General features: G+C 39.0%; 3 protein-coding genes across 6 annotated transcripts in view; 2 read left to right on the forward strand and 1 right to left on the reverse strand.

Moving 5' to 3' along the window:
• gas2a (growth arrest-specific 2a) overlaps window positions 1-11,510 on the forward strand; it is a 32,711-nt gene extending 21,201 nt beyond the window's left edge. For all 3 annotated transcript variants that reach the window (XM_088339300.1, XM_088339302.1, XM_088339301.1), the window contains 4 exons: window positions 374-437; window positions 1,773-1,983; window positions 2,052-2,159; window positions 10,757-11,510. In XM_088339300.1, the coding sequence (XP_088195426.1) occupies window positions 374-437; window positions 1,773-1,983; window positions 2,052-2,159; window positions 10,757-10,999 (626 nt within the window). In that variant the 3' untranslated portion in view covers window positions 11,000-11,510. The remainder of the gene's footprint in view (window positions 1-373; window positions 438-1,772; window positions 1,984-2,051; window positions 2,160-10,756) is intronic.
• A 1,780-nt stretch (window positions 11,511-13,290) lies between these two features.
• On the reverse strand, window positions 13,291-20,145 carry svip (small VCP interacting protein). 2 transcript variants are annotated; one of them, XM_088340054.1, is made up of 5 exons: window positions 19,844-20,145; window positions 19,624-19,674; window positions 16,306-16,352; window positions 15,806-15,919; window positions 13,291-14,032 (listed from the first exon to the last, which is right to left on the reverse strand). In XM_088340054.1, the coding sequence occupies exons 1-4, from the start codon at window positions 19,904-19,906 to the stop codon at window positions 15,838-15,840; spliced, it is 243 nt and encodes an 80-aa protein (XP_088196180.1). In that variant the 5' UTR covers window positions 19,907-20,145; the 3' UTR covers window positions 13,291-14,032; window positions 15,806-15,837. The 2 variants fall into 2 exon arrangements, with proteins under 2 accessions (XP_088196180.1, XP_088196179.1); XM_088340053.1 differs by lacking the exon at window positions 16,306-16,352 and having other exon boundaries at window positions 19,844-20,127.
• ano3 (anoctamin 3) overlaps window positions 20,074-20,659 on the forward strand; it is a 94,734-nt gene continuing 94,148 nt past the window's right edge. Inside the window, exon 1 of the mRNA XM_088340436.1 lies at window positions 20,074-20,140. Coding sequence (XP_088196562.1) covers window positions 20,074-20,140 — 67 coding nt within the window. The remainder of the gene's footprint in view (window positions 20,141-20,659) is intronic.

Here is a 20,659-nt window from a genome sequence, read left to right on the forward strand (position 1 = left end):
CCAATCAAACTATTCAGGATCTAAATTGTCATTCGAAGGACATATCTTGTTTATAAAATTGCTTTTTATAAGCAGTAATTCTTGCTTCTCAAATATCATAATTTGTAGTCATTGCAGTTTTATTTAGATAGCAACAAATGCTGTCTTTATACACCCATTTATTTTTAATATTTTTTCCTTTTGTTTGTCGAACTCCACCTTTTTTGGTATTTTAAGAAAAGCCTCACAATCCTTGCAATTTGAGATTGTTAACTATGTGTTGAGGGCCACGAAAAATGCATGGCAGACGACCCTTGGAACATGGTTTAGACACCACAATTGTATTCTATAATATACGATAACAACAAACTGACACTGTTTATTTTCTCTAAAGTTCTTCACAAGCAGCCTAGAGAAGTCTGCCTCTGTCTGTTAGAACTGGGCAGGATAGCATCAAGGTATTACCTCACTTTTTCTATACACTTTCCATTACATACAATACTGTGAAAAAGTATTTGCCTTCTTCCTGGTTTCAGATAATCTAACCAATTTTAATATCACTCAGAGAAAGCCCAAAGAAATGTAAAATGGTGAATGGTAAATGCACTGCATTTACAGTATATAGCACTTTACCAGTCACTGAGGACCTCCAAAGTGCTTTACAATACTCTTCACTTTCAACCCATTCACTCACACCCTTTAGGGTTCACTTGGATGCTTTTTTGAGGATGGGAGCAGACCAACATTCGCTCGTTATATGAGCAATTCGAGCTACGAGCACGATCCTGGAACAAATTAGGCTTATAGGAAAAGGTATCTCTGTATATATACACATTGATAGCAGAGTCTGCCATGCAGGGCGACTACCTGCATATTAGAGGCATTAGGGGTTCAGTGTCTTGCCCAAGTACATTTTGACATTTACCCGGGGGAGCTGGGAATCGAATCTGCAACCTTTTGGTCCAAAGACGACCGCTCTACTTCCTGAGCTACTGCCAGAAACATCTTGATTATCCTCAAGACTTTTATAGAAACATTCTGTAGACTGATGAGTCAAACAATGAAATTTTGGAAGGTGTGCAGCCTGTTACATCGGGTTGGCACAGCATTTAACAAAAAGAACATGATGCCAACAGTAAAGCATGGTGGTGGCAGTGTGATGGTCTGGGGCTGCTTTGCTGCCTCCTGACCAGGACACTTGCTGTGATTGACAGAATCATAAATTCTGGTGTTTACCAGAAGATCCTGAAGGAGAACGTCCGGCCATCAGTTTATGCCCTTAAACTCAATTGCCCTTGGATCATGCAGCAGGACAACGATCAGAAACACACGAGCAAGTCCATCTCTTAACGGCTCAAAAAAAAACAAGATGAAGGTTCTGGAGTGGCCAGGTCAACGACCAAATTTAAATCCAATTGAGAGGCTGAGATGTGACCTTAAATAGACAGTTCATGCTAGATAAACCCTCTAATAAGGCATATTTGAAATATTTGTGCAAAGAAGAGTGGGCCAAAGTTCCTCAACAGTGTTGTGAAAGACTTATTACTATTGTAAATGTTTGATTTCTGTTATGGCTGCCCAAGGTGGCTTAACTCGATATTACAGTAGGCTCAGGGGGCAATACTTTTTCACATAAGGTCAGAAATTGGAAATCAGGAAGAGGGCAATTACTTTTTCACGGCACTGTAAGTTTTTATCTGCATTTGTGACATTTTTTTAAACTGCTGACACCATTTTTTATTTTAAATCTATACATTCAATTAGATCTGACTGTGATATCCTCGCCTCCTCAGGTACAACGTTGAACCACCCGGCCTCATAAAACTGGAGAAAGAAATTGAACAAGAAGAGAGAGCCCCTCTACCTCCGCCATCGCCAGCATCCCCAGTTCAGCCCCTCCCCCCATCTCCATTATCATCACCTTCCCCGCCTGCCTCCCCATTGCCGACCCCTCCCAAAGTCTCCTCCAGTAAGAAGAGCACCGGGAAGCTGCTGGACGATGCAGTAAGTTGGCATCTGTGCCTGAGGCCTTAGTGGGCAAATATTTTACGACCTGTGTTTGCGATTCACAGGTAAGACATATTGCTGATGACCCACCCTGCAGATGTCCCAATAAATTCCACGTGGAGAGACACTCGCAAGGACGGTACAGAGTTGGGGAAAAAACCCTCTTTATACGAGTGAGTATAGCATAGATATCCAAACATCACAATAGGATACATATCACTGTGAATCTTCACGATATCGCAATTATCACAATATTTTAGATATGTTCTGATCATTTCTATTAAAAAGGAAACAATAACGTAAAAATAATTATGATATTGTGGAAAAAAAGCTTGACATAAAAATAACAACGTCTTAATCAGTCAGAACCAAACACAAGCCAAACAGTCCTACATTAAATCTAACTGCACTTGTTAACCAGCCACCAAAGTGTGCTAAAACACCACAGATTTAATAGGAAACTTAATATATATCCGGTTTTTGACAGCTGTAAAATGGAAATATAACAATACTGTATTGTCACTATCCAGTCATTTTATTCCTAGTCCTCAGAAGACTTTTTAAAAGGAATCTGACTGCACTATTTTTTATAGGACTGGGTTATCTTAAAAAATATTTTAAATTCGATTTTTTTTACACTTCTTCAATATTTAAAAAGTGTCATTTTATATGCATTATTATAGACCATTCTCTCAAATGTGATCTATTAAATATCGTTTTACTTTAGACTCTTAGATTCAAATGATACAAAAACATTGATATTATACATTAAACTTACGCTAAAAAAGACAACTAAAAAAAAACAAATGTTTAATTTACTTCAATTTAAGTCGTTGACTGAGGAATCAGTGAACAACAGCATGCAGTCATGCGCGCGTTACTGAAAAACAATAATTAGTTACAGTTGCTAGTTGCTTGATTTAAAAAGGAACTCCATAAACCCCCAGACATTTCTTGGCTTGTGCAATCTTGAGAGCCTGCAATCCAACACCTAGTCGAGACACTCCATATCCACTAGTTCTCTGGGCTTTAAACCACTTGAATATTTCCTTCGCCCACTTACTGTCCAAGACATTTAATTTTTTTTCTCCAGGCATGCAGTATTACAAAAATAATTTTACGAATAACAAAAGCTACGCTGCCTCCCATTTGCTACTGGAAATACACAACCAAATATGTGCCAATTAACTGACCTCCTGATTTCAGCATTTTATTTTACGGTTGTAAAAACGGCGTATGTAGGGAGAATATTCAAATATTGGTAAGGACAAGTTTAGCATCCTCTTACTCTGTGCTTGGCATTGCGCCACTGTATCTGTATTCAGTCGTACTTTGTATGTGACTAAAAACTTGCTCGCTGTTCATTTTATGTTGCTGGTGGAGTAAGTGTATTTTTCATCGTGAGCAAAGGAGGAACAGTGATCAGAGAGCGTAGTAGTTTATGGTCTGCTTTCAATATTCAATAAGTAGCGGAGTAACGCACCGGTTTGTACGGAAAGTTGAATTACAAAATTGCATTACCATAACAACATGTTACAGTACTCATTACTGAGACGTGTAATTGTGTGTTCCAGGAACATGTTCCTTTGTAACCTGTTAGTCCCTACACTGCTAATATGTAGTCTTTTAAAAGTTTACCACAATAACGTCACCGATTTCTATCCAGAAATCCGGAATAATCATAACTACAGTATATCAGAATTTGATTGGTTTACAAAAATGCAAACAAATTACTTCCTCATTGTCAAGACCAGAACCGAAGGAGGACCCACATGCATAACGTTACTCACAAGTTTATTGGAATAAAGAGGAAAGTCAGCGCCCGCGAGCCGGTGCTCGCTGGACGCGGGAAGCAAGCTGCTAACGGGATCGGAGCGTGTTCTGAATGTGGAAGTGGATCTTCCGGAGCGAGAGATTGTAGTGTAGTTAGACAGAAAAACAGGTCGTTAGCCGGTACGGGAGATCAGAACGTGGTCGGGGTCAAAAAACGGTTCGTTAGCCGGGACAGGAGATCAAAACGTGGTCGGGTCAAAAACGGGTCGTAGCAGGAGACAAACCGGGTAATCAGGAACGGACGAGTGGAAAACAGGTGACAAAAACGGGACCGACGGGAGTCAGAGTCAAAAATGCTTGCCTTGTGAAAACAGAGGTTCGCTGATGGACTGACAACAGGCGAGTGAAAGGACTGAGCTTAAATAGGATGGGGAACCAATCAGGTAACCAGCAGCAGCTGGCGCCAAACAAGCGGGCACAGGTGAGTGTAATGAGTAATCATGACACTCATGTCTTCTTCTACATGAAAAACTAGTGTTGTCTTCTTCACTGAAAAATGTCTCCTTCAGTGCAAAATGTCACAGTCTTCTTTTACACAACGTTACCTTTATATGATGAACTTGTCCCTTCCAATATTTTAATTTAAAGTTATATTTGCGATTTCTGGTAAGAACTGCAAATGATAATCATGTTTATTTGTATTTTGATCTCTCCCCCCAAAAAAACATCACAAAATATTCAGTAGTTAATGGAGGGTAATTATATTGTGCTTTATTTTCACCCTTTAGCCTACAGTGGTAACGATTTCACAGAATAATTACTCATTGAAAGATTTTCATATTTTAACTGCTTACACTATTTCCTAAGACGTTGCACCAGGAAATTCCAACCAATTACAAACTGAAAGCTACTTTTTATTTACTAATTAGCATAAAGGGCACCCAGTTTTATCTACAGTTTTAAACTTACCATGTTATTACTACAATGATACTATGGTATTACCAGGTTAAATAGACTCAGTCAGCCACGAAAAAATGTTTCACTAGAAAATCACAATGATCCAGCACTGGTGAGCTAGAACTGGTTTTTGGGCATTCAAGCTGTCCTTAAGGGGAACCCTGGTGCCTGCAGGCGCCATGTTGGAGACCCCTGCCTTACACACTTCCTTGGCTAATGGTCAAACCCTTGTTCATTTTTCACTGTTGTGAATCCATTTTTTTGTATTATCCTAGCCTTGTCCGAGGTAGCCATCAGCTATTTCTTCCTAAGGTCCACCATCCACTCTTTACCTTTAAAAATCTATCAATGCTCCGTTTCTTTTGCATCAAGTTGTGGCCACAGAGTATTTCTTGATACCGTGACGCACACTCTAGAATGAAAGTCATCCATTGTGCAAGGAGCACGCTATTCCCATTGACTGGAAATGCAATTCGGACAAATTTCCAAACCCCCGGCCGAGCATAATGTGACTCACTGGCTATAAAGACAAAATTATAGCCATGCATTCTCAAAGTGGTGACCGAAATATTCCTTTCAAAATATTTGATCAAGTCCAGAATGTTGATCGTCAGGATCGACTCGTCCAGGAAATGTTACTCAACTTTCCATGAGTGAAGAAACATGAGATGTGTTCTCCCATTAGTAGACATTTGATTCATGTGTTGCCTGGCCCTCTGGGATAATGGTTACTTGGCAACTCGCAACTGGGACTCACACCTGCGATGCTGCACATACACTCACTTGTCTGGTACTGTCAGCGTATCGTGTAGCGGCTCCTCTAATCAGATTTTACTACGATCGCATGACGGGTTGGAGCAAAAGATCTTTTTAAAAAAGCTTTGCCACTTTATTTAATAACAGTCTTTGCATCTAGAAGAGCAAGACATGTCATGTAAGCTCTTTCTTCATCACTTTCTTTTAGCGACTGAACATTTTAATCTGGATGGTTTGGTTGCCAGGCAACCAAGGACAGGTGGTGAAGAGCTTACTCTTCCTTTATTCATCCCAGTTTGCATGTGAAGTCGTTTTTATTTATATAGCCTGGAATTAATTTGTCTTTAAGGGCTCCTCAAACAGATCTATGTGAACGTATGGGCAAAATGTTTTTTTTTTCTGGCCAAACATGTCATGGAGATAATCTGACGATGGGATTAGTTGTTCTCAAGGTGTGTGTGTGTGTGTGTGTGTGTGTGTGTCTGAGAGAGTGTGAGAGAGAGAGAGAGAGAGAGAGAGAGAGAGAGAGAGAGAGAGAGAGAGAGAGAGAGAGAGAGAGAGAGAGAGTTTTTAGTGAAAACGACGGCACAATTTTTTTTTTTTTTAGTATAGAAGAATACAACAATATTTTTCGGCAGAAGAAAACTCCAGTTTTCAGTGAAGAGGACAATACTAGTTTTTGGTGTAGAAAAAGGCAATGCCAGTTTTTGGTAAAGAAGAAGACTCACCGGGTTACACGGGGCACCCCCCCAACAATATTTTTTTGTCCTATATGTTCCATATATGAGGTGCACCGGAATATAAGGCGCTACAGTGAGAACGTCAACAAATCAGTCAGATAGTTCAGTCAAACCTATTAACCCCTCAACCTTCCGACTGCTCGCAAAGAAGCAAATACGTGTCTGTACAATGTCACCAATCACTCAAATGCGTCATTCCACATATAATAAGGAAGGTTAAACTCTTGGGATTCAAGAAATGCCAACCATTTCTTAGTATCTATTTTCTTTTTTGCTGGCAACTGTGTGGACAGCAAAGGAGGAATTTCATTGTGCATTGTGGTTCTTTACTGTGCATACTACAATCAACACTTTAAATTGAATCGAATTGAACTCAAAAATAGACTCATCACAGAAACCTCTATCTACATATGTCTGAAACAAGATTCTGGGACACTATAAAGCCGGGGTAGCTCACCAAAGTCGTCTTGCAGCCATCACATTCGATAATAACACGCATCCATGGTCCTCTTACATCCGTGAGTGTAGTAAATCCAACCGTGTAGAATAATTACATACTCCAAAACACGCAATATTGCAGACAAATAAAAGAAAAAATCCACCGAAAAGCATTTCTGCATCAATGGACGTTTCTTGTTGCTAGATGTCTGTTTGGCCTCATAATTCCTGTTTACAAATACAGACTAGTAAACAATATTCTCTCCAGGCCATAGAGCAACCTAACTTGTGATTCACATATTTTTCGACCAATTGCAGCCTTTGTATAAGCATGGCCTGTAAATGCTAAAAAGGACCCGCTTCCTTTACTTCTGAATAACTTTAGCCAATAGTGACAGATTAAAATGATGATTGACGCATTGGTTAGGAAATGAAACGCCGGTATATATAAATCCCAGCATACACCACAGACTACTTGTCCTATGGGGGAAAATCTAGTCAGCGGCTGCTTGCCTTAGTTGTGAAACCTTGCGACTCAATTTTGATCCATATATAAGTCCCACTGTATTATAAGGCACATGGTCAACTTTTGAAAAAAATAAAGGCTTCTAGGTGCGCCTTATAGTGCGGAAAGTGTGTTAATTACGAATAAACGATATTAAAAAGGCCAGAAACTCATAACTATTTGAGATGGAGCTAGTATAGTGGCATCAATTGACCACTGTATGTCACGCATGACTCACTAAATATACTTTAATGAAAACTTCCGTACACCCAGCTGCTACTTTGAAAAAAAAACCTGAATATTATTGTTCCGTGTCCTTCCTCACTCCTGCAATAAATGAGGTGGCTTTAGTGGCGGTAGCTCCTGTGCGTTTGTGAGAGTTTCTGTCCAATTTTTGCCGAAGGGTGCCTTCCCATCTCTCTTTGGCTCGGGTTGTGTCCCTACTCCCAAAGCTGCATGATTGAAACTCTTGAGCGACAAGCAGCTCCATTAAATACGCAGTCAAAAAGCCCGAAGGCCTCCCGTCACTGATTGGAAGCACCGCTCTGCCAATGGGCCCCGGATTGATTCTTTTAAGAGGCTTATAAATGTTGCATGTTGCGCTGCTGCGGGGCAGGAAATCTCATATCTCAGACAGATGCCACAAAGAGCAAGCTAATTGTTTATGTTGGGAAACAACAGTGTTCATATAAACCTGTTTGATCTTTATCCTGAGAAGGACATCATGTGAAGCATCTAGTCATAGGACAAGACCGGTCAGGTTTAACGATGCGTTAATGAGGTAGTTGGTCAAATGCTTCTGTAGTGAGATACAAATAGTGAAGGCCTTGAAGAACGCTTTTGTCTCACCCTTGTTATTTCTTCTACAACGTTTCCATGGTAGCCAAATGTGAGAATGTACTATGCACCCTGACTGGCACGGTTTGAAAGAAAAAAACGAGTGGAAGGAACATAATGAGGTTGCATCCGTTCCAGATGAATTTAGATGATGTATTAAATGTTGATGAACCAAATTAAAATTAGCTTGTATCCACAATTTTAACCTTTTCTTTTCTACGTTTAACGTTGCTTGTCTTCTTCCAGTACATTCTGCTTAAGTTTTTTTGTTTTTCGCTTAGTTTTTATATTTTGTCAGATAAAATCCAATCAAAACCTCAAGGATTGATAAAAAAGATATAATTAAATTTATGATTTAAATGTGTTTCATTGGAGGATGTCGCCTTTTTAACTAATGACTGCAATTTCTGGTTTGGAGTGTAAATGCAGGGTCTAAGTTGGGGATCAGCAACAGGTTCGTTGGACTCCCCAAATAGCTTCCTAGCGCGTTTTCAAAAATGTTTGATAATGGAAAATTATACGATTTCTGCAGGAAGGAAAACATGACAAAAATATTATTAACGTTTTCCAATGAATATAGAGATATAGAGTACATATATACAGTTTTGAATAAAGTTTTTAATTTTTTGCAGCTCCAAACATATTTTTTGGTGGGGTCCAATATGGCTCTTTTAAGATTTTGGGTTGCCAACTCCCGATCTACTGTATTTGAAGGTCATACCCCAGAAATGCAGATTCTTTAACCTAAAATGTTCTAAAATGAAGGGACAAGACAAAGTTATAGAAACAGTTGTTTGATTTTTACTCATCTAAGTAAAGGAAAAAAATGTTCGTATGGCATATAAAAGATTTTAACTAGTCACCAGTAATATTTTTCTTATTTTACAATCCTTTTTAACTTGTTTTTTTCTAGCAAAATTATGAAAAATACACAAATTAGTACACTGTCATGTAGCCAATTCGTTTTGTCATTTTAAGTGTTTTTTCACACTTTTGCAAATCTCATCTCATCTCATTAGCTGCACCGCTTATCCTCAGTAGGGTCGCGGGGGTGCTGGAGCCCATCCCAGCAATCATCGGGCAGTGGGCAGGGGACACCCTGAACTGGTTGCCAGCCAATCGCAGGGCACACGGGGACAGACAACTCACTCGCTCAGTCACACTTAGGGACAATTTGGACCGGCCAATTCACCTGAAATGCATGTTTTTGGAATGTGGGAGGAAACCGGAGTGCCCGGAGGAAACCCACGCAAGCACGGGGAGAACATACAAACTCCGCACAGGAAGTCTGGAGCTGGATTCGAACCCACGCAGGAGGTTTCCAAGACATGAACTGTGCCGCACATGCGCTAACCACTGCGCCGCCGTGCTGCCCCTTTTGCAAATGAAAATCTCAAAATAAAACAAAAATACAATTGTATGTATATGATTTGTAAAATACAAAAGTATTTTACCGAAACAATTCTTAAAATACAATTTTGAAATAAATACATGACAGTTTGGTCACTTTAATAACTGAAACGTGTATTATTTTTTATTGTTATCTACTATTAAAGATACTTATTTGTATTTACCTTGCTACATTTCTCTATTGTGCATATGTCAAATCTAGAGAAATTTGGCAGGAAATTCAACTGAAAATTAATTTTCAGAGCCTGACTGGTGTATTTACTTTGTTCAATTTATCTATAAGTATTTTGAATTATATCTACATCGTCTTCATCATTTGATTGGCAAAGCAAGAAAGCAATATATAAAATGTAGAATAGAAAAATAATTTATTGACCCCCCTTACATTTAAATCAAGTCTACGTGTTGCTCCTTTTAAATAAAATCGTGAAAAGATAGATAATCCTCGAATATGAAAATAAAAAGTCAAGTTTACGAAATAAATACTGGATGGTTTGACATTCTTTTATCTTATTAATCCATCCATTATCTGCACCGCTTATCCTCAGTAGGGTCGTGGGGGTGCAGGAGCCCATCTCAGCTGTTTTCAGGCAGTGGGGAGGGGACACCCTGAACTGGTTGCCAGCCAGGCGCAGGGCACACAGAGACAAAAAACTCACTCGCTCATTTACACCTAGGGACAATTTAGACCAGCCAATTAACCTAACATGCATGTTTTTGGAATGTGGGAGGAAACCAACGCAAGCACGGGGAGAATGTGCAAACTCCACACAGGAGGTTCGATCTCATGACCTCAGAACTGTGCCGCACATGCGCTAATCACTGCGCCGCCGTGCCGCCCTAGCTTACTAATGCTATCACTAATTCTATTATTTGCACGTCAAATCAGAATCGTTGGTCTCACTATGAGGCAAGAGAATTGCGTGCCTCACTCCGCATCTGCAGACACTCAGCACAATAATACGTTACATACTAATTGCATTAATATTCGTGATGTGAAAATTCAGTGATTTTGAAAAAGTAAATCCCAAATTGTGAACTGAAATGAGAAAGAACTTTAAGACTGAATAAATATGAGCATTTATTGTAACTTTTATATTCACATGAAGGCAGGTGGGGCTGTGCCTCCCCTAACTGCACATTTATAGGTGCAATTAGGAGGTATGAAATACATGAGTAGAGTCGTACCTTTTTTGTCGTATTTCTTCACAAAACAGATGTATTTTGACCTCCTTGAATACTTCCTCCTACACGCTATCCGTACACTTTTAAGGCCTTTTGCTGCATTTCATAAATCGACATCGAAGAGATCGGGGACATATGAAAAATCTAATATGGCTTCCGTGTGACTCAGATGCTGCACAACAAGCACGTGATGGTGCGCGTGGGAGGAGGCTGGGAAACGTTTGAGAGCTACCTGCTCAAGCATGACCCATGCCGCATGCTTCAAATTTCCCGCGTGGAGGCCAAGGCGTCCCCCGTCGTAGCCGGGAAAGGCCTCAGCATCAAAGACCTCTCCATCAAAGACCTCAACATCAAAGACTTGACTCCTGACAGCTATTTGGTGGTGGCAGCCAATCACAGCGGCAAAAAGTGAAAGCAGGAAACCGCACCATTATCAAGACTTAGACAAAACCAGCACCAACTCAAAGAGGCAAAGTGACACATGGTGTATATTTCCTTTCATATAATTACAAACAAAATTAGGTTTCTCTTTTGTACATTTTTTTCTAGTTATGTGCCTGAGTTTAAAGACTGATATGACTAACTTTACTCCAAAAATACAACTTAATTGGAAGATTTGAATTGGTGAGTAATTCATAATGGCGGAATTTCAAGGTTTGTGTTTTAAACGCATAAGTGCATTAAAAATGTAACTGCGACACTTCCGTTATCCATGGTTGCTACTTATTTTATATATGGTACTGTTTTGGACACTTTGTGTATCATATGACCACTAGATGTCACTGTATGATGCAGTAAAGCTGAAAAAAAAAGCTAAAAAGCACTACGAAGAATACAAACTACAGAGACTCAAACTGAGCAAAACGCACGATTTTACACTCTTTTTGAGGTTTTTGGGTCCTCTTACCAGCAACATGGCAGACAATTATGACGGCTACCTTCAGGTTAGGCACATGTTATGTCAAATAAATGTGAATTTCTCAACGTAAGAGTACATCATTTTTTAAAATGCATGTTTAAATGATAGTTAGTGTATTTTTGCTTGAATCAATGCTGCATTTAACAATAAATGAGGGGAGTGGGGGGCTTTACCACTAGGGTATGTTAAACATTACACACCGCCCCTTAAGATTATGCAACACACAAGTGGCAACTTTCATTGAATCTGGAAACCATAATTAAATACAGTGTGAACTTACTACTTCGCGCTTCGATGTTCGCTTCTTCAGAGCTTTGGGGCCTGTATTAGTTAAAAAAAAAAAAAAAAAATATATATATATATATATATATATATATATATATTTTTTTTTTTTTAAGGGGCGTCGCTACTTCGCGGATTTTCACTTTTTGCGGGTGGTTTTGGTCCCCATTAACCGCGATAACCAAAGTCCTACTGTATGTTGAAACACAAAATTAGCCTTAATGGTCTAAATTTTAAATCATATATAAAACTACTCGATATGCACTAACCTACCTAAAGCAACTTGTGTCTGTCGTTAAATAAAATGGCAAATGGGCTGCGTTTATATAGCACTTTTCAAGTCACTGAAGACCCCCGAAGCGCTTTACAATGTACTTCACACATTAACATTAGCTCAGGAGGTGAGTGCTCGTCTTGGGGTCAAGAGGTCGCAGGTTCGATTCCAGGCTCCTCCGTGTTGTATGTCGAAATGTCCTTGGGCAAGACACTGATGCCCCTGATAAGCAGGTAGGTGCCTTGCATGGTTGACTCCCTATTAGTGTGTGTGTGTGTGTGTGTGAAAGGGTAAGTGTGGAGCACATTGTAAAGTCAATCAATGTAAAGGCATTTACTCAACTCTATGTTTGATATATTATAATACCCCTGCATTATATTGGGGATTAAATAAACTATTGTTGCCAGAGTAATTCTAAAACCCCAATGACAATCCAGTACACCACTGGGACACGCAACCCCGTTTAAAGAAATTTTCACTTTACGGTGTGGAATGTTTTTTGAATCTTCTTTACAGCATTTTGCTCACTATACCCCATCAAGAAATAATTATTTCACAAGCTCAAAAATGTTAAAAATTCACGTTTCTCTTTGGTTCATATGACAAAATGCTTATAAGTCTTTAAGATGTTTGACTGGTTATTGGTTGACGTCATATAAAATTCTATTGTTTTTCCTCATGGTATTATGAAAATGTTTATAAGCTTTTGGCTGAATTACCTCCCACAATGCCTTCCTCTCCATTCAGTTCATTATCTCGTCTGCCTTGTAAAGAATTTGCGAGTCAGTGATACAATAGTATATTTTTGCTCCGGTCCTGAGACATGCAGGGATGGTAAAGGGGCGAGTAAAACATAAAAATAGAAGTGGAAAAAAGAAACATAACTAAAAGGAACAGTAGTCAATTTTTAGAATAAAATAGTCATTAGCTTGCCAAAAATATTTTGAGTGCTATTCGGTGAAACGGTCCATTAAAAACGCAATATTGGTATTTTTTTAGCTTCTTGTTTAGATGTGCAGAATCGTGTTAGTTATCAACGTTTCTTTCTCCTGACTATAGGATTTGCTGCCCCTTACCGGTGATTTAAAAAAGTGCACACTTGTTAGCCAATCCGATTTCCAAAAAAATGTAGGCTCTCATCAGTGGGAGTAAATCGTCATATTATCGCTTTATATTCCATATTTGCATCGGAATATGTCCATTCCATACACAGCATTGGAGAAAATAGTTTATAATATCATAAATAGCATTTATTGTAGCAAATAAAATTCGCCTGATTATCTTTGTGAACAAATGACAAAACGTTTACAGTCAAAGTAGTGGAAAAAAAGCACATAGCTCAGTCAAAGTCAAACACCTTCATTGTTTTCACTCCATGTCCCTAATAATTAAAGCACATATAAGATGGTGATTTTTTTAAAAAGCAGTGTACATATGGCAACGCAGTTTATGAGAAATTCAGCAGGTTATTATAGTGGCTCCCATTCGTGACATTCACAGCAACAAAGTGGAATTGTGACTCAGAATAAAATAAATGTTCAATTTCATCAAACCAAAGTCCGTTTGTGACTGTTTGACAGTGTGACACAATGCGCCTCATCAAATCACCTAACTCCAATTTGCACAGAATGAAATATCAAAAGTTCAAATCTGGGGCTTTGAATACAATGAATAGAAATTATGTTTGAAAGGGAAAAAAAGTCAACTTTAATGGTGAGTGAATACGGAGGTCGATGTTGCATTTAAGACCGCCCCGCCTTGTCCGTGTGGTTTGGCATAAAGGCTGCAGTCATGGTATTTCCACCCCAATCAAAGCGAAGGGATCAACATGAAGCACTTTGACACATGAGTCTCGGAGTATTGTGGAATTAACCGTCAATACAGTGGAGGTCAACTGTTGAAGACATCTTGCAGGGAATTCTCTGTAGTTTTTGGACCGTTTCAGTCTTGTCGTCTCAACCCACCTGCCACTGGAGGAAAAAACATGCACACACAAAGAATGATTTATCAGGGTTATATGAGTGGGCATTTGTTTACTCTTTGTAGAGGATAAAGAAAATAATGCAATCACAAAATATTTGTCAACACATCTTTGGACTACTATTTTAAAGGGACACTGTATATACAGACACTCTCCTACTTACGACCATTCGACTTACGAAAAACGGTAGATACGAACATTGTTTTTGGGATGTCGAAAAATATCCGGACATTGCTGTAAGTTAGATTTTGTATTGTGTGCACCTTTTTCCGAGTACAGGACATTACTGTAGTAATTCTTTCCGCCGTGTGGCACTGTGAGAAGTCACCCAGCATCCACCCCAAAGAATAAAAACCCGCTTCCTCTTCCTAGTTTGTGTGTAAACATTCTATACTGTCTGTCTACACTATCTCCAGCGTGCTAAGAGCTTTGAAATTTTTATTGGTTAATAGCTTGTGCATCCATTCAATATGGTTGGTGTAATGTATAAAGAAGAGGCGAGCTGCTTCTTTTGAAATGAAAGTGGAATAAGAAAGCTTGATGCGGTTGAGAAAATGGTTGGATCACTTTTTTTCGGCCACGGAGGAGGACCTCTTGAAGCGCATCTTCCAAAAGTAAGTTACACTTAACTTTATTTTTCTTTATGAGTAATGTTTTTTGTTGTATTTTGTGGTTTTGTCTAAGAGGACAAATACGACACAAATATTCCTAATGTTTTCAAAGCTTTAAGACATTTAGAATAAGCATTAAATGGCTAGCCTTTAAGTATGAATCCTCTTTTGGTTTTAATTTAAAAATACATTTATAAACGACTTTACATTTTTTGCGGCTCCAGATGTATTCTGCGTTTGCTTTCTATGGTCTGTTATGGCCCTTTCAACATTTAGAGTTGCCGATCCCTGGTTTCAGTGCAGCCGAAAACTAGTGCTAGAAAGCTATGGGCAGAATACATACTACAGTGTCTAAAAGTGACCAAACTACACCTTTTTTGTTGATCCTTTACGCCAGGTTTTTTATTTTTGGGGTACCCTTACCAGCAAGACAATCATGACATCCACCTATGTTCCTGTGCAGAGCCTTCACTCTGAAAATACTGGTCTATTAGTCATCCTAAGAGCCAAGAAGGGATCCGCAGGATCGAGAGCAATTTCCATTCGGGCCCGATGCTGTGGAATGCTCTGCCCTCTGAGATTCGAGCCGCAGCCTCAGTTGAACCGTTAACATCTAGGCTTAAAACACACTTCTATTCTATAGCTAATGAATGACCTATATTTCCTGTTGACAATATCTTTGTATTATTTGTCATTGCAAAATCCATTGCAGCCTGGTCATCCTGGAAGGGGGATTACCACATGTGCGGTCCCTTCTCAAGGTTTCTTCATTTTCCTCATTTTGACGTTTTTGAGTTTTTCCTTGCCCTCGTGTAGGTTTTAGATCAGGGGATGGTGCAATAATAGTCTGTAGTTTGCAATAGTCTGTGCAGCCTTTTGAGACTCCTTGTGATTAAGGGCATCGAAAAAAAAACATGGCTTGACTTATCATTCAAATCATCGGCTCGCTACAACGGGTCAGGTGTATCGACATTTCGTTCTGTGTACATTGTTACAAAGAATGACAATACAAAGGAAATTATTATTATTATTATTAAATATTGCTTTTTTCTTTTAAATGAATTAAAGTTTTTTTTACCACTTGGAGGTGCTAAATAACACACAATGTCCCTTTAAATATAAACAACCATTCAATTAGATAACCGGCGTACCCTTAAACCACCACCGCGAGAAGATGACGTACTCATCGTCTGGTTCTCAATCTCCTCTTGCTTTTTTCTTTTCCTTTCAACCGCATCTGGGTTTTTGACGCCCCTGTGTGCAGTCTGATAAAACAGCCAAAAATATTAAACTTTAGGTTTGCTTTCAAATAGACCACAAACATTATATGGGGTCAAGCTCGGGTCCAAATGGGGTGCTATTTTGCAAGGAGGACAAAAAACATTAAGCGGTAAGGGTGCATCACAACCAGCGAAGCGACGTACAGTTAAACTGCCAGGCATTCAGAGAAACTGTATAAAATGTGATGAAATATGAGGGAGCGTTAAGAATCCAGGATTTTATTATTTGTGGTAGTAAGAGTGAGGCTTGCAGTTTTTATTTCGCACAGTGCAAGAGTGAGCCTATTTTTATAATCATTCTCTGGTTTTCTTGGGGCGATAAAGGAAGATGTGGTAGTTGAGGCAAAGGTCACCTATATGTGTCCACTTACCTTGTGGTAGCTTTTGTGTGGATCTTACGGGTGTGCAAGTGGCTTCTCTGGACAATAAAACATTGGCTCACTCAAAACAGTCTCTGTGACTTTCTTAAATCAGTTGACTTGAGGGCACATGATAGAACTCAGCACAAAAGCTTTCGTTCTTCGCGATATACTCATGATGTCTGAAATATTTTGAAAAACTCTCTAGCTTCAATTTTTTTCTCTCCAAGTGCTCTCATACTCAAATGTTCTCCTTAACAATGAAAATGTGACATAATATTCTTCAAAACATTTTGGTTAACATACTAAGAATCTGTATAACTCATCTCATGATTCATGATGGCTTAATTCCAAAGGTCTCCTAGTTTGACCTCTTTAGAGTTCCTTGTTGCCTTCCCTTAGTGTGAGTACCAAAAAGTAAAAAAATAAGTGAATGGATTTAATGGATAACTTGAGGGCCAGGATGAGAACACAGTCTTTAAAATGACGTGGAGGTTATAGAGTGCCTCGTTGTTGCCACATGGGAAATCAACGTGACGACGGTGTGCAAAATAATATTAATACTTTACAGCAATGACAAGAAATTTTAGATTTTTTGATGTACATAAAATGAATGCCTGTCGTAAAATTGTTTTTCCATCCATTATCTGCATGGCTTATCCTCGGTAGGGTTGCAGTGGTGCTGGAGCCCATCCCAGCTATCTTTAGGCAGTGGGCAGGGGTCACCCTGAACTGGTTGCCAGCCAATCGCAGGGCAAATTTGTTTTTTGTTTTTCTTTAAGTCTTGTTTATGTTCATCCAAAATTGCTATGCCCAAGTTTGTTGTACTCCATGTACACTAAGTTGTAATAAATAATAATATGGAACGATATATACTATTTAATTTCAATTAAAGTTTTATTGGTAAAAGGACAAAGCATCTGTTTGTCAAGGTTAAGTTGTTGAATTTATCAATTTATTTTTAAAGAGAAACTGTGTAATATTTTCTCACTAGATAATGCTGTATTTTCTACTGAAACTGAAAAGAAGTGCTCAAATGCACCATTTTGTTTCACATTTATTTGTCCATCCTTTTTTAGGTTTTTGGGTACTGGTAGCAGCAAGATGCAGGGATCAGAATGGAGATTTTCATTTTCAGCTGAAATAGCCAGGGTCCAGGGTGGAGCCCGGTGGGGGGCTCAGGGGGGCGAAGCCCCCCTGAAGTCAACAGCATTTATCTTATTTGCTATGTGAAAATTGCACAAGAATGAATTAAATCCAACAAAACAGAAACCATGTATTATATATATATATATATATATATATATATAAATTAAAAAAATAATAATATATTGACATTAAAAGCATTTGTAATATTGAACATGATCATGATGATACAAAATAATCTATTTTAATCATGTTTATAACAAATTTTAAATTTTGTTTATCCTGTTCTAAATATTGTATAAACACAAAAGATAAAATCATTTCATAAATAAATAGATTTATAAATACCTCAGATTGGGATTTTCTGTCACACAGGGGAACCAGTGGTTGACTGCTGCTAGTATTTGAAGTGGAAGGATTTGGAACGGCCAATAATGTTGAACCGGTGGTGTTACTGTTAGTTTCACTGCCGATTTTAAATGCGGATCCGAGTGCATCATTTGATCGCCGGCAAGCTATTTTTGCTTTGTGCTTGTTCATTTTAGCATGATCGATCAGTGCCACACAACCTCGCGTACCATAATTGATCAGATCGACACAGTATAGACACTTTGCTTTCCCTGGAACATCACACTTTGCGATGAACTGGCTCAAAGTTTCTGTAACTTCCTCGATCTTTGCGCCGATTTTAACGTTTACTGTGACAGTCTTCTCCAGCCATGACCACTTCAATTTATTCTTGATTCCTTTATCAATCTCGGAGACAAAAGCCTCGTCTTCTTTTCTTAGTATTTTCATATTTACTTTTTCAAACACTCATTTCACCGTTTGAAAAGACCGGAAGGAGCGCCATGTTTGAGAAAGCCAATGCTCTGAACAAAAGCTCCGCTGATTGGTTATCAGCGAACCTATCGACCAATGGTCTAAATGCTAACTTGGGGTGATGAAACAGTCACGTATCATACCTCACCCCCCCAAAATGTTTTCTCATCGAATTTAGACGATTTACGGGAATGACCTTTGGGGTTCAAAAACAGCGGAAATCCGCGGATCCGCGGAAAATTCTGATCCCTGAAGATGGCAGCCAATGACATAACTGTCAACTTCAGCCAGTTGCTCTGCGTATTAATGGTGGAAATTTCACTTATTAAACCTTACAAACACAACGTGGCACCTATTTTACTCACAGCAGTACAGATTTTTCAGAATGGTTGGTTGGATCCCTTAAACTCTAGGGTTGTAGGGGCACCATTTCTAGGGGTCACGGGGTTGCTGGATCCCATCTCAGCTGTTCTCGGGCAGTGGGCAGGGGATAACCTGAACTGTGCCAGCCATTTGCAGGGCACACAGAGACAGACAATGCACTCGCTCATTCACACCAATGGACCATTCGAACCAGGCAATTAACCTGAAATGCATGTTTTTGGGATGGAAACCAACGCAAGCACTGGGAGAACATGCAAACTCCACACAGAAGGGCTGGTAGCTGGATTTGATCCCAGGACCTAAGAACTGTGCCACGAACGCACTAACCACTCATCCGCCGTGCCGCCACTACTACAAAAACATATTAAGCAATATTAGCAATGTACGATGATGTTTACCAAGACGATCCGGATTAGGCCTGAATGGGCAAGGCAAGATCGGTCTACCGAAAGTGTTTTTTAAATTTCCTGTACAAAAATGTGTACTCGGTCTATAAAATTTGAAATGATCAGGTATGTAAAGATGTCAGCTCTCTTTAGGTGAGGCGTATGGTATGTAAAATGAATGGTAATTTTTTGACTTATAGGTATTTTAAAAATGCATGTTTATATAATTGTTTTATTTTTGGTTACTATCAAAATTTTCTTAAATGAATGACGTTTCGAATGGGTGGTTCCGTTAACCGTTGTGTCGTAGGGGCACCATTTCCTGTGGTGTGTCTTGGGCAAGTACAGCCGGGTATCACCCATCCCTCTCCAGGTAGGAGTTGTTAAATAATACACAACGTATCTTTTAAGTGCCTGATTCCTTTCTAGAACCAACACTGAATGTCAACCATCTTTTCAAAATATCAATAAAGCTGCAAAACGGCGACGTCACATGGCCACCTGACGAAACTGGGACTATTTACTACCGCACCAGAGCTCTTAATTGTGTAAGATGGACTGAATGCATTTGTTTCTAAAGCACACAATTTACCTCTTTTTGTCTTTTCTCTGCAGCCTCGGCCAACTGTCGCCTTCTAGTGTCCTACAAAAACAACAACAAAATATTTTAGCTTCACTGATAAACGAACCCAAATATGGTTTGCTGGGATCGGATCGGCTTGTTTCACAGAATTTTCAATGTATTTTACTGTATGTCAGACAAATACCTTACAAAATGCAGCACAGATAATAAAATAAAATAGTTTACATACTGGATCTGGAGTGTCAACAGCATCGTCGACTGCCCCGCCGAGGCAGGGTAAGCACATTCCCATTCTGGATTTCCGAGCAAAAGATAACGTTGTAAACGATTTAAGGCGTTTTCGTCTCCTTGCATAAACGACCAAGTAACTAATGCACCTTTAACCGGGCGACTTTTTGAAACTGGTGGTCACAAGAAAAGTAAGAAGCTTCTACATAAGGCGAGGCTACATGCAGGGGCATGACGCCGACGTTTGCTTCGGCTAACATTAGCATCCAAGCTAAAACTATGAGGCACAGCCCCGACGGTGACGTAGGACATAATAACTGAACTATTCTCTTTGTACCTCTTTTGGATTATTGGTACGTGAAGCCAAATATTCTTAAATAAATATTTTAACAGTTTCACCCATAATTTTTAATATACACTGTGTTATGTACACGGACAGTCAAGCATAGTGATATTACATTACATCTTGAGTTAAAAATACAGCTAAAAAAAACAAGATTATCGTATTGCCTTAACTCATCTTGAGTTAATGTTGTATTTTTTTTATCTTTTTTTTCGTAGTATTATTATATGTTTGCATGTATATAGTTTCCTAGTTTCTATTTTACGCTGGCAACTGTGTAAACACCAAAGTAAGAATTTCATTGGGCAGGGAAACATGGTTCTTTACTGTGCATATGACAATAAACACTTAGAATCTTTCATTTAAGGTCTTAATGGGTGATATTAAACACTACTGAGAATGTGTTTCTATACCTATGCGGTAGCACCATCTTATGGCGAACAAGCATACCTTTCAGCACAACTTGTACAGCAA

The sequence above is a fragment of the Urocampus carinirostris genome, chromosome 7 (assembly GCF_059441175.1).
Source record: "Urocampus carinirostris isolate Australia breed hairy pipefish chromosome 7, RoL_Ucar_1.0, whole genome shotgun sequence".
Lineage (NCBI taxonomy): Eukaryota > Metazoa > Chordata > Actinopteri > Syngnathiformes > Syngnathidae > Urocampus > Urocampus carinirostris.

Bases quoted from the DNA above. Each gene is read 5' to 3' on its own strand.
- svip (XM_088340054.1), bottom strand. From the start codon at position 19,906: ATGGGAATGTGCTTACCCTGCCTCGGCGGGGCAGTCGACGATGCTGTT. The intron at 19,675-19,843 runs GTATGTAAACTA...TTGTTTTTGTAG, and splicing joins CTGTTGACACTCCAGATCCA to GACACTAGAAGGCGACAGTT. The intron at 16,353-19,623 runs GTAAATTGTGTG...TTTATTGTCCAG, and splicing joins CAGAGAAAAGACAAAAAGAG to AGAAGCCACTTGCACACCCG.